Source organism: Anser anser (genome assembly GCF_964211835.1).
Source record: "Anser anser genome assembly, chromosome: 1".
Lineage (NCBI taxonomy): Eukaryota > Metazoa > Chordata > Aves > Anseriformes > Anatidae > Anser > Anser anser.
The window spans coordinates 67,186,271-67,200,846 of NC_139720.1; the positions used below are offsets into that span (position 1 = coordinate 67,186,271).

Sequence of the window (14,576 nt, forward strand, 5' to 3'; positions counted from 1 at the left end):
GAGTACAGGTAAACATGCAGAAAGAAAAAGCCCAGTCCTCTTGTTTGAGGAGGTCAGCTTGGGGAAACTAAGAAAGGATCCCTGCTCAATCTGCAGGGGGAAGGGATGCCATCCGTGCAGGGCAGCACCCAGGCCACTTGTAATCACCCACCTTGGAGTTCTCCACAATGCGCTGGGGGGTGACGGACTTGGGAATAACAATCACATTTCTCTGGATCTGGAAGCGAAGGAGAACCTGCAAGAAGAGACCACCGAGTCAGAGAGAAGGCAGCTCCAGAGAAGGCAGCTCCTGTTGCCACAGAAGCTGAGCCTGTTCAACAGCTGCTTGCCGGAGCGATGGCTACTTTCACAGAGCTGCATTTCAAATCACTCCTGTCTCTGTGGCCTAGGTAGCACTTCCTGATAAGCAAAGAGTTCAGCACCCACCCACCTGTGCTGGCGTTTTGTTGTGCTTGGCTGCAATCTCTTTAATCTTGGGGTCATCCAGAAGGGAAGGATCCTCTGGTTTAGCCCTACACAGAGGAAAGAAAGACCAGTGGCAAGAAACCTCCATAGAAAGAGCCAACCCAGCAATAGGAATCTGTATCTTGATGAATGATTAACGGAGCACTTGTAGTCTCAATGCTTCAAGTGTAATCCCTGCCAGCTCCCTTGCAAAATGGAAGTGAGTCTTACCATGGCCTGTCAGGAGAGCCAAGGGGACTGTATGCTGTCACAGCGATCCCTTTGGACTGGCAGTACTTGATCAGCTTCTCCTGGGTCAGGTATGGATGGCATTCGATCTGAAACACAAGAGTACAGAGATTGACAGTGGCAGAACTGTTGTAGTATTGCTGTGCGCCAAAGATTATTTTGTAATACAGCTAGAGGCTGCCTTTTGCCCTGGCTTATCACCGTTGCCAATGGTGTGGGTGATAATATGCATTCTCAGTATTGAAGGCACCTATGTTTATATGAAGTTTCTATACAGTTTGGCTGCAGGGGTTTCACAAAACATAGCTCTGGGTTCTTTATTCTTCCAGAAATAATGTTTCACAAGAAAATACTCCAGCATTTATAAACAGTGGTTCAGCAAGGTGAGAGAAAAAAAGTGAAGTATTCAAGTCCTTTTTGGACCCAGAAATATCTATAGAGCGGGATTTAGAGTTCATGCTGTGTCCACTTTGTTCTCCCTTTTTCCATATCCTCATTCAACTGATCAGATCTTCATAGTCAATGAAAAATGTTCACTTGAGGTCAGTTACCAGCTTACCTGGAGGTTTGCAGGCTTGTATTTCAGTCCTGGTTTGTTCAAGATTCGTTCAATCTGCTCATGGTTAAAGTTGGAGATGCCAATGGCTTTTACCAGACCAGCATCCACCAGCTCTTCCATGGCCTAACAGAAAGAGGAGCAAAGTCATCGCCTGGTATACAAGATATTCCTGAAGATGATTTGGTGTGGATTGTTTCCCTTTATGGAGAAGAACAAAATAACTATTTAGGCTTGCTATGTTCACTAAGGGAAGAATGGGTGGCATCTTATCCAAGCTCAAAGTGTCATTCCAATTCACACCAGGTTGCATGAGGAAAAGAACAACGATATTCAGTAATCTGCTGTTGTGCAAGAACTGGAAAGTTATGCCCCAGGCTGTAGGTGAGATCACAACCTAAAATGTCTTTATTCCTGCCAAATGCTTTTGAGCGGTTCAAGAACTGTGCAAGGACTGCGGTGAAGGCAATTTTACAGTTGTTATGGTCAAGCAAAGAAGATTTTCTAACTTCAGACTGGTCTGCAGCTCCCCTCAAAGTGATTGTTTAGTTCACTGTGGATTAAGCACTTGGGTAAGGTGCTCAGAGAATAGTAGTACTGACTAAAGCATGCAAGTTTTGAAAAGCTACCTTGTATTACTTGATTTTCTTCCAAAAAAATTTACACGCATGAGATGACAGCTCAGTGACCGCTGAACGCAATGAAAATGTGGAGGAGACTGTCAAGGACAGAGAAGGCTTGACTCCTGCTGTGGCTGAACTTACCTCCCATGTCTCTAGAACATCGGAGTTGCTGGGTATACACATGCCTTTGTCATCTTGGGGAAACAGCTCCTTTCCTGCCTGTCAGTGAGGAACAAAAATGCTTGTAACAATCTCTGTTGGGAAGCTAGCTTTGTAAGGAAATCAAATAGGAATATAAGGAGTTAAACAAATAGTGCATGAAAACAAAAAAAAACAAACACCCCCCCCCCCCCCATTAATTCTCATCATAAGTTAATTACGTTTTCAGTCATATATTTTTAGTTTATGCAGGGTCATGGCATTTTTGCCATCATCTGATCCAATAAAGGCAGGTATTCCTGCTGGATCCATCAAAATGATGATAAATAAAATGTATGCAGGGAAGCAATTTACTCAGAACAGTATTCTGGAGCATTACATGTGTTCAGTTCATATATTGCTCCATTATTTATTGGAAATGTTTAGGAATAATAGCTTGTTTTTTCATTTTTAGAAAGGTGTATGGAGGATTGGTTTTGATCCTGCGAACCTTAAAGTTCTAAGTAGATTTGCTAAAAAGGGACTGTGCGCACAGACTTTCCATTGGGAGGCTCACTGTTTAAGTTGCTCTGTTAGGAAAATTCGAAAAGCCTGTAAGTAGACACTATGGACAGATTGTTTTGAATGATTGGAATTTTCTACTGACGCAACAATATTATGCGGGAATGCAGTTTCACTTGACTGCTTTGTCTGCATAAAGAAAACTTAAACAATATTGAGTATACGAAATGAAGCTGAAGAGCTCAGAAGCATTAGACTGAACAGAGGTTTTCATCTGGCTGTAGCAGAAAGGAGAGGGTAATGCTAGGTATATACACAAAGTGACATATCCTTTGAAGCACATGCAGTATTAAGGACTCGGTAATTAAGGACAGATATGGAAAACAGAAATACTCTTGCTCTGTGGTTCTATAACCTGCAGAAGAAATAATTTCTGTCAGGCAGCAAAGTGTAGCCTCCTTCCTGCAAAGGGTAGTTTTGAGATTAAAATACTTTGGATTTGTAAAAGGGAAAGCAGTGTAACTCATGCTTGCAGCTAGAATGTCTGACCTGAGTGCTAGGTCCACCTCTCCCAGTATCAAGAGGGCAGAGGATGCCGTGCAAGCAGCAGTCTCAGCATCAGAGTTCAAGAGCCTGCCTCAAGTGGCCAGAGTAGAGCAGAATGAAAGGCGCCAGAGCAGTGCTGGTGCATGTACACAACAGACACGTGATCTTTCTGGACTGAAACAGCAGTAGTGGTGTAAGGATGACTGGCAGTTCTGAAGTGCTCCCCCATGTGGGAAATTCAATGTAAGAAAGAAAGTCAATGGAGTTGCTGTTGCTGTACCTTTAAGCCGAGCGGCCAGTGCATGAGGTAGAGATCCAGGTAATCCAGTTTCAGGTCAGCAAGAGTCTTCTGGCAGGCTCCCTTCACCAGAGGTTTTTCAAAAAATGTGCACCACAGCTGGAGACAAAAAGCCAAGCCACACCATGAGCTGCTGGGTTAAAGCTGTCGTGTGCTGTCCTGCACAGGACGGGAACACTCTGTTGTCTTTGGGAGGCCATGAGGAATTAGGACATCCTATTGCTCTTCAAAGGGGGCTTGCTCTGTGAACAGGGCTGGCCTCTGACACTGCAGGCTGTAAGTGTGTCCACTATGGCAGGACACGTGATCAGATAGGTCTGTAGTAAAACCTCTTATTATGAGATCACATTTGTGTAGAAAAAGATGGATTTGCTCAAAATAAGTTTTCTGTCAGATTTGACCATTTATACATTTCTTGTAAAAAATTCAGATGTCAAAGTCATGAAAATATAAGACAAGCCACAAAACAGTTGTTGAAATGGGCCTTAACCAAAGTAAGAGGTAACTTCACAATCCAGCGAGGTGCTTCATCCTACACTGTAAAGTTTGTTCTAACGCTTAAGCTTCCTACTCTGAAAATAGCATAGGCAAAGCATTCCCTCATTCCTGCTTTGATCCATACCTTACTGACGACGAATAAGTCTTCTCGTTTCACAGCACCTTCCTTTATTTTCTGCTGGATCGCTTCCCCGATTTCGCTCTCATTTTCATAAACATAGGCACAGTCGAAGTGGCGGTACCCAGCATCAATAGCAGCCACCACTGCAGCTTTTACCTTACCTGGTAGGGACTGAAAATAATAAAGAAATCTTAAGAATCTCAAAACAGTACCTGTTAAATATCAATTTCCTAGCAAAATAAGAATAGGAAAACCACCTTACCCTACCCTACGCAAAGCAACCCCCCCCATTTCTTTCCTTTTTTTTTTTTTTGGGTGTGTCAAGAACAGTATTCCTTTCAGAAATGGAATACCGCACAGTATTCCTTGCAGAAACATGGTCTCCTGGGCATGATGCCAACCCCCAGCCCTTTCTCCACAGCCCCACTTGCACAGGCTCAGCCCCGCAGCCAGGCAGAGCAGATGCCCCAACGCCAGGACACTGCTCCACAGCTGGACCAGGAGGAACCGAGTTTTGTGCAGGGAGCTCTGCAAAGCAGCTCCTTTTCTCCGAAGCTGTTACCTTCCAGGTGCCCAGCCCCAGGAGGGGCATCTTGGCCGCGGTGTTCAGCTGCACGTAGGTCGCCATGGCTCCGTGTGCTGCCTGGAGGTGCTGCTGCAGCTACCTCCTGCCCAGGGCCTTTAATAGTGACGGGTCCTGGCCCAGGGCGGGGGAAGACGGTGGAACTGCGCCTGCGCTCCAGGTTCTCCTGTATCCAGCAACAAGGCTGTGGTTTATTCACTGTAAACTCAACTCACCCCGGTTAATGTGTAAGCTGATATGAAATAAAAATCATTGTGGTGATCACCTCTGCAGGATGTGCTACAGCATGCTCTGCAGACCTTTCCTCCCAGTACAGTTCCTTATCAAAAGATGAGGGCTGAGGGCAGCTGTACCCTGCTCGGGTTTGTGTTTGTGCAGGGCTTGCCCCTGCCGCGCCTTGTCCCCATGCCACTGTTGCCCGTGTGTATCTGACTCTTGATACGCACGGGACTCTTGCAACACCCTTTTGAAGTTCACACTGTTGGTTACCTCACCTAGAGTGTGTTTGAGTCAGTGGCACTTCGCCCCGTGACTTGGCATTATTGTAAAGCCAGGGGGTGCCCCCAAATGAGTCAGCAAACAGGAGTCCTGAGGCAGGGCATGAGGCCGCCTCAGCTGGGTGCCACAGGCCGAGGCAGGGCCGGGCCCACCATCCAGAGCCCGCAGCGGTGGCGGTGCCCGGCGCTGGGCCCCCCGGCAGAGCCCGGTGACCCCATGTGCTGGGGCAGCCGGGCGGCGAGAGAAACCTCAGTGTGGTTTTACAGGGGAAGAAGCAGTTCCTTTCCACCCAGACACCCGGAGGTGCTGTTATCTACGCTTTACAGACTGGGACGTGAGGCATGGGGGAAATGTGACGTGCTGAAGGGCACGCGTGGCGAAGCTGGGAAGGAAAAGTAGGTCCTCTGTTTTTTAGGATCTTAACAGGCCCGTCCTTCTTCTGGTAAATTCCAGAGTGGCCTATCTTTTCTTTTCAGTTTTAATTTTTGCCATTTTATTTGTACAGGCTACAGGCACATCACTATGGCTTGTTTTTAATGACCAGTGCATTCATAGGGGAGAGTTTCACAATGCAGAGAGAGATGAGTGTAGAAGAGAAAAGGTGACCTATAGCTACAGGATCATTGTAGAAGTCACATGTAATTAGTGTCACAGACTAATGCATCCTTCTGCACAAAAATAACACAGGAGCCAGATAATGGACAGGAGAGTGTATTTTAATGTTTGCACACATGGGGGCAGAGTTAAACTTGTGTGTGACAATCGCTGCTTTTGAATTTCTTCAGTAATATCTTAGCAGATGGAATTGCATATTGTGTTCTGAAGATTTTGTAATAATGAGAGGGTGGAAATCTCTTCCTAGGTCCTTTTGCTAAAGAGAATAAAAAGGAAAAAGAATTGAAGGTGGCTTACACTTGTAAGGAATATAAGGCACCAAAATTTTCTGGTAGGGTCTCAAGAGACACAATCTGAGTTCTGAAGAGGAAAGCAGCAATTATCACTAACATACCGACTTTCTGAATTGTTTGATCCTTAAACTGGAAAAAAAAAAATCCTTTTCTTTGCTGTGTTTTCCACTGAAATGAGTGAGACTGCTTCTCCTGCTTGAACTCACTGCTCTGTCGGAAAAATATTCCCAAACAGTGCTTCTAGGAATTGTTATGCGTGGGGAGGAAATCCAGTCTGTTTTCCACCTCCTCTTAACCAGGCACTTAACTTACAATATCCCAGGGGAATGTCGTGTATCCCAGGGGAAGCAGAAAAACTGTCCAACATCTGGAATAGTTAGATTTTTTTATGACTGATAGCACTCAAATGTGTTCAGCACCTCCAGCTTGTTTTGACTGCAGTGATCAATGGGGATTGTGGATTGTCTACACCTGGTAGAAAGGAACACACATGTTACAGACTTGGGGTGTCAAGTACACATTTGTGTCCAGAGCCTACTTCTGCTGGGAGATCTGCTATTGATTCAATGGGATTGGAGCAGTACGTTTGTTAAAAGGTCCACCAAGAGCATCAGCTGTGCCTTTCTACAGCCAGTCAAATGCCAAACTCCGTATCACCTCCTTTATATATTGGCGCTGATGTCCTCAGAGTGGATGGATGTCAGGATTTCAGCACTGTGTCTGTTCTCCAGTGCTTTGGCACCAGGCATCCCTGTTCCCTCTGCAGTACACAATGCAGTCGTGGTGATGGCTCCAGCAGTGAGAAAGACAAAATTGCACAGGATTTCCATCACAGTGCTGGCCTGTGCATGCTGACATCTGGGGGAAAGAACCAAGGACAGCAAGAAAAGTAAGAACTGACCTTTTCCCAAGCACTTTTCCCACTCTGTAGTGTAAATGGGAAGGCTCAAGCTGATTGATCAGGGGCTGGGATATTGTGCCAGTCTGAGAAAGCAGAGCTGCTTACAGTGGTTTATGGCCTTTTTTGCATTTTTCCTTGGTGCTGTTGTGTCACCCTGTGGAGAGAGATGAACTTCCAAGAAGCACCAGCCACATTCTGACACTACCACAGCACACAGAGCTTCAAGTGATATGTTTCGGCTTCCAAGGAAGCCCCAACAAGTCTGGCTCTGAGGCTGTAGTAGAGAATACTGCTTTAAACAGAAGAAGCAGGGGAAACTCTGGAACATGAGCTTGTAACTATCCTGAAGAGAAGCCTTTTAACTTAGCAGAACTGGAGGAAGCTAAAATTTTAGCTTGGTGTTAAAAACGAGGGGTAACTTGCCAACAAGTGGGTACCTGAGGGCACGTGAGGCAGGAAGAGAGAGTTAATAAAACTGTCAGGCAGCAGGGAGCAGACCCCTGGAGGCACCGGAGGAGGTGTTGACAGCAGAGAAAGGCAAAACAAGGCATGTTCACAGTATTCCCAAAGTATAATATGGTTACATTTTCTTCTGAGTCTTGTCTACATGAAAATCTTGTGCTGTTTCATTATGCTGATGCAAATGCCTTTTTTGGACACATATCAGTTGAAGTACGTTGTATATTGCCTTAACTTAAATCTATTCCTACCACTTCAGTTGAAACAGTAGAAAGCACTCTTCAGTAAAATAACATCTATCCTCCCACAGAGTTAGTGTTAATTTAATAGCATCAGTTTTTGAGCTGGTTTAATTAAACTGCAACTTCCTTGCACAGGCCAGGACTGGTTGCTGCGGAAGGCAAGCATGCCAGTGTCTTGCGTGTCTTTTCTCAAACTCATAAAAAGAAAGCTCCTGATAATAGACTGGAGAGGTGGCTTAATGTGAGACCGGCAGATTCTCTGCCTGATTTTCTCCAAGTCAATCCCTGCGAAAAGAGCAGGTGCCAAAGCATCAGCAAAGGCTAAACCTCCTCAGTTATTTCCATGGAAGAGTGGGCTTTGCAGTGAGGGTATAAGCAACTGAAGGACAATAGGGAGGACACCATGGCCAGACTCCAAACCCAGTTCATCCACAAATTGAAAATTCGCTTGTCCCACACCTACATTCCTGTCCAGTAAATGTCTGTCGGTAGGCATGGTTATCAAAGGAATGAGATTTTCCTCTCTCATGTACACAGACTGTAAGTTTTCCAAAACTTGTCACTTTTGAGAACAGTCTGCTATTTTTCTTGCCAAGTGGAGGCTATTGTCCTCGTGGAAAAATATCTTCATGCTCCATTTCAAGTTTTAGCAATCAGCTGTGTCTAGTTTTGACAAGAAAAGGGATGCTTAGAATGCTTTAACAGCGGAGGAAGGTATGTTTTCCATTTGTGAAACACAAATGTGTTGAAAATATTTTCCTCATGTTTGAAAACCAAAACAAAACGAAGCCCACAGTAAAAACAATGAGTTCATCTTGATTAGGAACAACATGAAAAATACCGCTGTGTAATCGTTCAGTTAGAGCTGAATGGAAGTTGCTTTATAACCTGAACTCATACACAACAGGGGAACCCGGCTGTTTTAGCTAAGTCACTCATGTTTTGATGTTTTGTGAATGTGTGGGCAGAGCCTCATGTGGTCTTTCTCCTGTCACACGGCAGGACCCACGGACAACGTGAACATCTAGTGGGCATGTGGAAGGTCCAGTGATTCCCAGAAAATTTTGACTCATTGTCCTTCCCTAATTTCACTCTATGCTCCAGGCTTGCTGCAGGGTTGGTCAGATGGGCTTCTGCTCTTTCAGCATTGGTCTTTTCCAGGGTGTGCAGGGAGGAGGCCACGAGTTGCAAATCGTTCTGGCAGGATGCTTCCAGCTGTTGTTTTGCCTGGGGACTCTCACTCATGTAACCAGAACATGTGAGGAACCTGAGGGGCTCAGAAGAGGTGATGGCCACACGTGGTGTGGGTTGCTGCAGAAGCTGGGAACGTAAATTTGGCCTGTGTGTGCCCTCAGCAGCCCTGGTGAACTAGATGTAACTGAGCAGACCAGCTTCTCTGTGTCTAAAGTTTCTAAATACCTGTGAAAGGACATGAGACCTTGGTGAGACGGCATAGGCCTCATTTTGTGGTATCCTTCTAGAGGTACTATAACAAACAAATGATAATAGTTCCTTATCAGATACATGCTACTTCTGCAAATGCCTTCTTAAGAAGGGCAGGACCATACTGCCTGGGATTTATTTTCACAGATCCACTGAGTTGAGCTCAGTAACCTATTTGGTATGTTTTGCACAGAAAGAATAATGGCAGCATTACTTAATATTTAAGTAAGTACTAGACCCATTCAAATCGTCAAATGTTGGCTTGTGCCTAGTGTCTCTGGGAAGCAGAAAAGTTTGGCATTTTTTCTAATGTAAAAAAAGGAGATGCTGAAATATAGGCAAAATATTTTTTCCAGGTTCTGTGGACGGCTGGATCTGATGGCAATAGAGAGGAAAAGAGTGATCCTGTATCAAAAAACAACAAAAGTCAGACCCAAAATGATTTAAATTAATAGATCTCCATGTGAGCAAAGCAGGTGTGAGATGAAAATTAGACTTGAAAAATTCTGGGAAGTTGGAAATCTTGGCTCCCCATCCAAGCATGATATTTTTGCATGAAAGGCAAGTCCCAGCCGCCTTTCCACTCATGCAGCTTTTTCATTAAAGAAATGGAAGGGGCGGGAGGGAGCATGAATTAACTTGTGATATACAGCTGTTGATTTAGGGACTTAACTCCTAAAGTTGCCTGGGAAACAGTCCTGTAAAAGAAAGGCCTGATTTTTTGGCTTTTGTAAGTCAGGGGCAACCCCACAGCATTCTGAGAAGTTACAGTAAGGTAGAACGCTGTGACTCAGTCCTGCTCTTTTTCCAACCAGGACACACAGGGCAGATTTTTTATACTGAAAACTCAATTTTTTTTGCTCAATTCAAAACCAAACTAAACATCAGTCAGGCTTTTTTTTTTTTTTCTTTTTTTTTTTTTTCTTGTAAACTGGTATCTGCAAGAGAGCCACATACCATGGAAAGAAACTTAGAGCAGCACGGGACAAATCTTTGTGATTTTTAGAGTGTTTGTGAGAAAACAAACATTACAATTAGAGATGGAGACAGCTCGGCACAAGCACACCCGCAAGTTCCTGGTTAACCTACTGGTCACTGTAACATGGAAGTAAAATCTGCTAAGCAGCTCTTTAAAGATGAACCGCTAATTTCTAACAAAAGGACATTAGCACAAGCAAACTCGGATATGTCTCTACATTCTCTACATTCTCTGTTCTCTACGACATTGGAGATCCTTTTTTTTTTTTTTTTCTTTTGGTTATATTTGCCCAGATTCCTACGTGCTGTTACCATGCTCTAGTATCAGCAGTATCCAGTTTGTTTTTTAACTAACTTATCATGCCTTCACTAGACACCACGCTGCTGCTTTCTTTTTTTAGAGGAGCCCCTTTTGAGTTATCTCTTCATAGACAGTTTTTTACTGACGTCTGATGTCTGCCGCACTTTGTTTATCATGACGGGAAAAAAAAGCAGATTCATCATGGGATTTCCCTCTCTTTTGATATTGATACAGTAAGTTAATTTGTACAGTCTTGTGACTAGAAAACAGTGAAATGCCCCAAACCAAAAGCTGCAATGTAAAACTCTCCAAAAGCAGAAAAATTCAATGAGCTTTGTAGATATTCAGAATGCACTTCTTGGTTTAAAAATGGGAAAACTTTTGGTTGTGAGAAAGAATTTTGTTTTCCCAGCTGTTGGCATCCTGTACAACTTTTTTAGAGCTGTTCTGGGGCTAGAACTGTACCTGTTAATGTGGGCTGGATACCTGCATATCTTTGCCTTGAAGGAGTACAAAAGCAATTGCCAGGCCAGTGTCTGAGACAAGGGGGAGTTGCTGTAATCTCCTTAGCTGTCTAAATTGGTGTTTTAATCATCTTACATTTACTTTAGAAAATACATCAGGTGTATCTAGGCATATAGGATGTGTTTTGGAAAAGAAATTAGACAAGGTAGAAAAGTGCTGGAACGTATACCATTAAACTTGAATGTTTTCCTTCAGAGCCTTGGGATACACACACCTTACTGTAGCATCTAGGCACCTGGTGTTTGTGGTAAGGTGTTTGTCTGAAGATGTCTCAGGGCTGTTCTCATTTACTGTTGCAATGGTTTTGAGGGCAGAGGGAATGTAAGGTTTTCCCCATGTGTATGATTTCAACTTGGGATATGCAGAAATAAAATAATTTTTTAAGTTAAGATTTCAGATGAACAGACAGAAGGCATGTTTTATTTCAGAAAAGTGTTCCAGAACATCTCCAGGGACTCCCTTCATTCCTCAAAGCACAACCAATTAATACTTCAGACTCACATTACCAAAGCCTTGCAATAGGGGTTACATAAATTCAATTCCCTGTCTTGGATTTGGAGTATGATGCAGCACATAGCAGCTTCCCTCCATCTGTTTTGCATATAATGAAATGAAGGCTTTGATGTATTTTTTTCCTTTTTATCAGTCTATCACTTATTCCGTGATTCATGATACAGAAAAACATATACAGTCACTTAAAGACTAAAGCTACAATGCTGGTAACAAATGTGAGATTACTTTGAGTGCTTACCCACTCAATCCTTTTATTTGAATAGATTTTTCTCCCAGGCAATGGAGTTAAAGTAAAAAACTCCAACCAACTAGAATGCTTTACTTGTCTTCCACATGGATTTATGCTTTTGGTTTTGACACAAGGAGAAACCACACAAGGAGAAACCACTCAGATGCGTGAAGCTATATATTGCCTCCATACCCAAACAGGATGAAAGCCCCACTGTATTTACAACTGAAAGCACCATTGTATAAGGCACCAGCAAAACAGAAGGTGAAAGAGGCCATTTGCTGAGGAGCTTAAATCTAATTCAGTGACTAATTGGTGTGTGGGGGAAGCCTCACTGCTCTGTCAGGTATACCCCCAAGTTTTAGTTAATAATAGGCTTGGGTTAAGATGTGGTTGTGTGATATATTGGCAAATAGGGGTAGGTGTGTGATGAAAAATTACTGACGCATAGGCATGCATGCATGAGCCAAAAAAATGTTGAGAACCACTTGTCTGATGAAGTCAAGATGCGGTGAGTGGCTGTAACAAAAAGACAGGTGTAGGACTGGTGTGTCCTTACTCAGTATGTGCTCTCTGAGCTCTGATGGAGAAGGCTTTGTTGTCCTTGTACTATAGACCAGAACCTGGTGTGTTAGAGATGTATGAAAAAGTTCAGGCCAACGGGAATGTGCTGTGGTCTCAGGGACAGGGGAAAGCTTCAAGTATGTGAATGCACACAGGTTTTCATGGGACTCAGCTAAATAAGAGGGTTTAGAGAACAGGCTTGGGTGAAAATGTGATGCTTGTGGACTTCCTGCAAGATAGGAAAAGAAAATGAAGGTGATTGAGAAAGCAGTGAATAAAGTGGTCATTTAAACCAGAATAACTGAGTAAGTGGAGGTGTGAAGAAGAGGCAAGGAGGCTGAAGGCAAGTATGGATATGATGGCTGTGGTATATTGTAAGGAAGGGTATCCCTCCTGGGTAGCACTGTCCTGCCAACAGGGAGGTTAACACACAGACCTCTCCCAGACCTCTCTCAATACAAATTTGGCCTTGTATGGAAGTGGACCATCAGATAAGTGGCAGAGAAATGATTCAGTCCTAGAAATGTGAGACAACAATAGCATGGTTAAAAGACAAAAAAAGACAGGATCTGGAGCTTGCGTAGAGGAAAACCCGTCAAAGTGTTGAAACTGGCCTGAATGTACGCACATATGCAGAAATAAAGGGTGAGGATTTCCTGGGCACACATCTGGGTGGCAGGGAGAAAGGTCATGTTGCTGGCAGCAACCAGAGGAGGAAGGGAGTGGGGACAACCTAGGAGGGAAGACACGATTTCACATAGTAGAAAAACACCCAGGAGGAAGCTTTGGAGAGAAGGTTTAGAGTTATTAAAGAATATGAGGATTTGATTACAGAAACTTCTTTTGAAGATGAAATTATTAAGGAAGACAGCTCATATATCAAATAGCGCTAAACAATGAGCTCAGGGTGTTCTGGAAATTACTATGGGGATGTCTGCAGTGCTTTATGGCAAATACACGATCTAGCTTTGAACAAAAGAACTGTTCTCTGAAAACGTATCAAGGGCATTGAGCATAATCAGTACAGAATCCTCCTGTTTGCCACAGTTTTTGCCAGTCATTAAGCTGCCTTTCTTCTTTCCAACCCTGTTTTCTTCTGTGTCTGCCTCGCTCAGATCCCGGCCGTTCTTCAGAGCGATGCAGTTGTTCTGGTGCCCAAGCAGAAGCTTGTGTGTTGAGGAAAGGAGTTCCCTAAGCTGCTGCTTCTGCAATAAACATTCCAGTGAAAAGCATCTGCTACGGCCTGGAAGGGTTCCAGAGCAGAGACCCTGAAAAACACAGCCCAGCTGGTCCACGAGATAATTGCTGCCAAAGGAGCGTAGCTGTCTGCAAGAAGTCGGGAACAGGATATGGCTTGGACTGTCGGTCCTTGTGTAGTTTGAAATGCGAATCAGAGTCACTTGGCTGCTTTTGCCATGCTAATGAAACGATCTTGTTCAAAGAGTAGCGGTAATAAGATTATGCATTTAATGGCCGTGGAGGTCCTGGCTTGTGTCCTGTGGCTGTGACTGCATATTGGCCTGTAACGCATCTTTCTGTTAATTGCATTCTTACCCACTGAAGTACAGCCCATAGATACTGAGGTCCTCAGGCTCAGGAATACCTATTTTTCTCTAGTATCTCTGCCTCTTTACCTCATAGGCTCCATCGGTTGGTTTGCCCGTGCTGGACCCACGGACCCACCTCCAGAACTGTGCACGTTGGTGCACGAGGCGTCGGGTGTGATCCAGGGCAGGCAGGGTGATGGCAGGTGTGCGATCACACAACGTGGAGCACCAGCCTTCCTCTTCACCAGGTGGAGCCGAGGGGTGGTGGACAGAAGGCCAACTGTGTCCTGGGCGCCATCAACAGAGGGGTGGCCAGCAGCGGAGGGAGGGGATTCTGCCCCTCTGCTCTGCTCTGCGAGGCCCCACCTGGAGCCCTGCGTTCAGCTCTGGGGCCCCCAGCACCAGAAGGACACGGACCTGTGGGAGTGGGCCCAGAGGAGGCCACGGGGCTGATCAGAGGGCTGGAGCACCCCTCCTATGGAGACAGGCTGAGGGAGCTGGGGTTGCTCAGCCTGGAGAAGGGAAGGCTCCGGGGAGACCTCGTTGTGTCTTTTCAGTACTTAAAGGGGGCTTATAAAACACATGCCGGACTTTTTGCTTGGCCAGACAGTGACAGAACACGGGGGGGATGGCTTCGAACTACTGGAGGGGAGCTTTAGACGAGACGCCAGGGGGAAGCTCTCCCCCCAGGGACGGTGAGTCCCTGGCCGTGGCCGCCCCAACCCTGGGCGTGCTCCAGGCCCGAGCCCACCCCTCAGGGAAGCCCCGCCCCGCCCCGCCCCGCCCCTCCCCCCGTGCTGGCCGCGGGGCCGCGCAGGCGCCGCGCTGGGCACGCGCAGGGGCCGCCCGCCGCCCGCCCGCCCTGGCCGCCGCTTCCGGCACAGGTGACC

General features: G+C 45.2%; 1 protein-coding gene across 3 annotated transcripts in view; it reads right to left on the reverse strand.

Annotated features, from left to right (window-relative positions):
- LOC310889977 (aldo-keto reductase family 1 member B1-like) overlaps positions 1-4,975 on the reverse strand; it is a 37,619-nt gene extending 32,644 nt beyond the window's left edge. Inside the window, exons 1-9 of one of the 3 annotated variants that reach the window (XM_083818321.1) lie at positions 4,844-4,975; positions 4,558-4,744; positions 3,999-4,166; positions 3,359-3,475; positions 2,014-2,091; positions 1,253-1,375; positions 676-782; positions 431-512; positions 152-235 (exon numbers count right to left, since the gene is read on the reverse strand). In XM_083818321.1, the coding sequence (XP_083674447.1) occupies positions 152-235; positions 431-512; positions 676-782; positions 1,253-1,375; positions 2,014-2,091; positions 3,359-3,475; positions 3,999-4,166; positions 4,558-4,623 (825 nt within the window). In that variant the 5' untranslated portion in view covers positions 4,624-4,744; positions 4,844-4,975. Of the gene's footprint in view, positions 1-151; positions 236-430; positions 513-675; positions 783-1,252; positions 1,376-2,013; positions 2,092-3,358; positions 3,476-3,998; positions 4,167-4,557 lie in introns of all 3 variants that reach the window. The other 2 variants (XM_083818320.1, XM_083818324.1) reach the window with 2 other exon arrangements.
- Between the last annotated feature and the right edge of the window lie 9,601 nt (positions 4,976-14,576).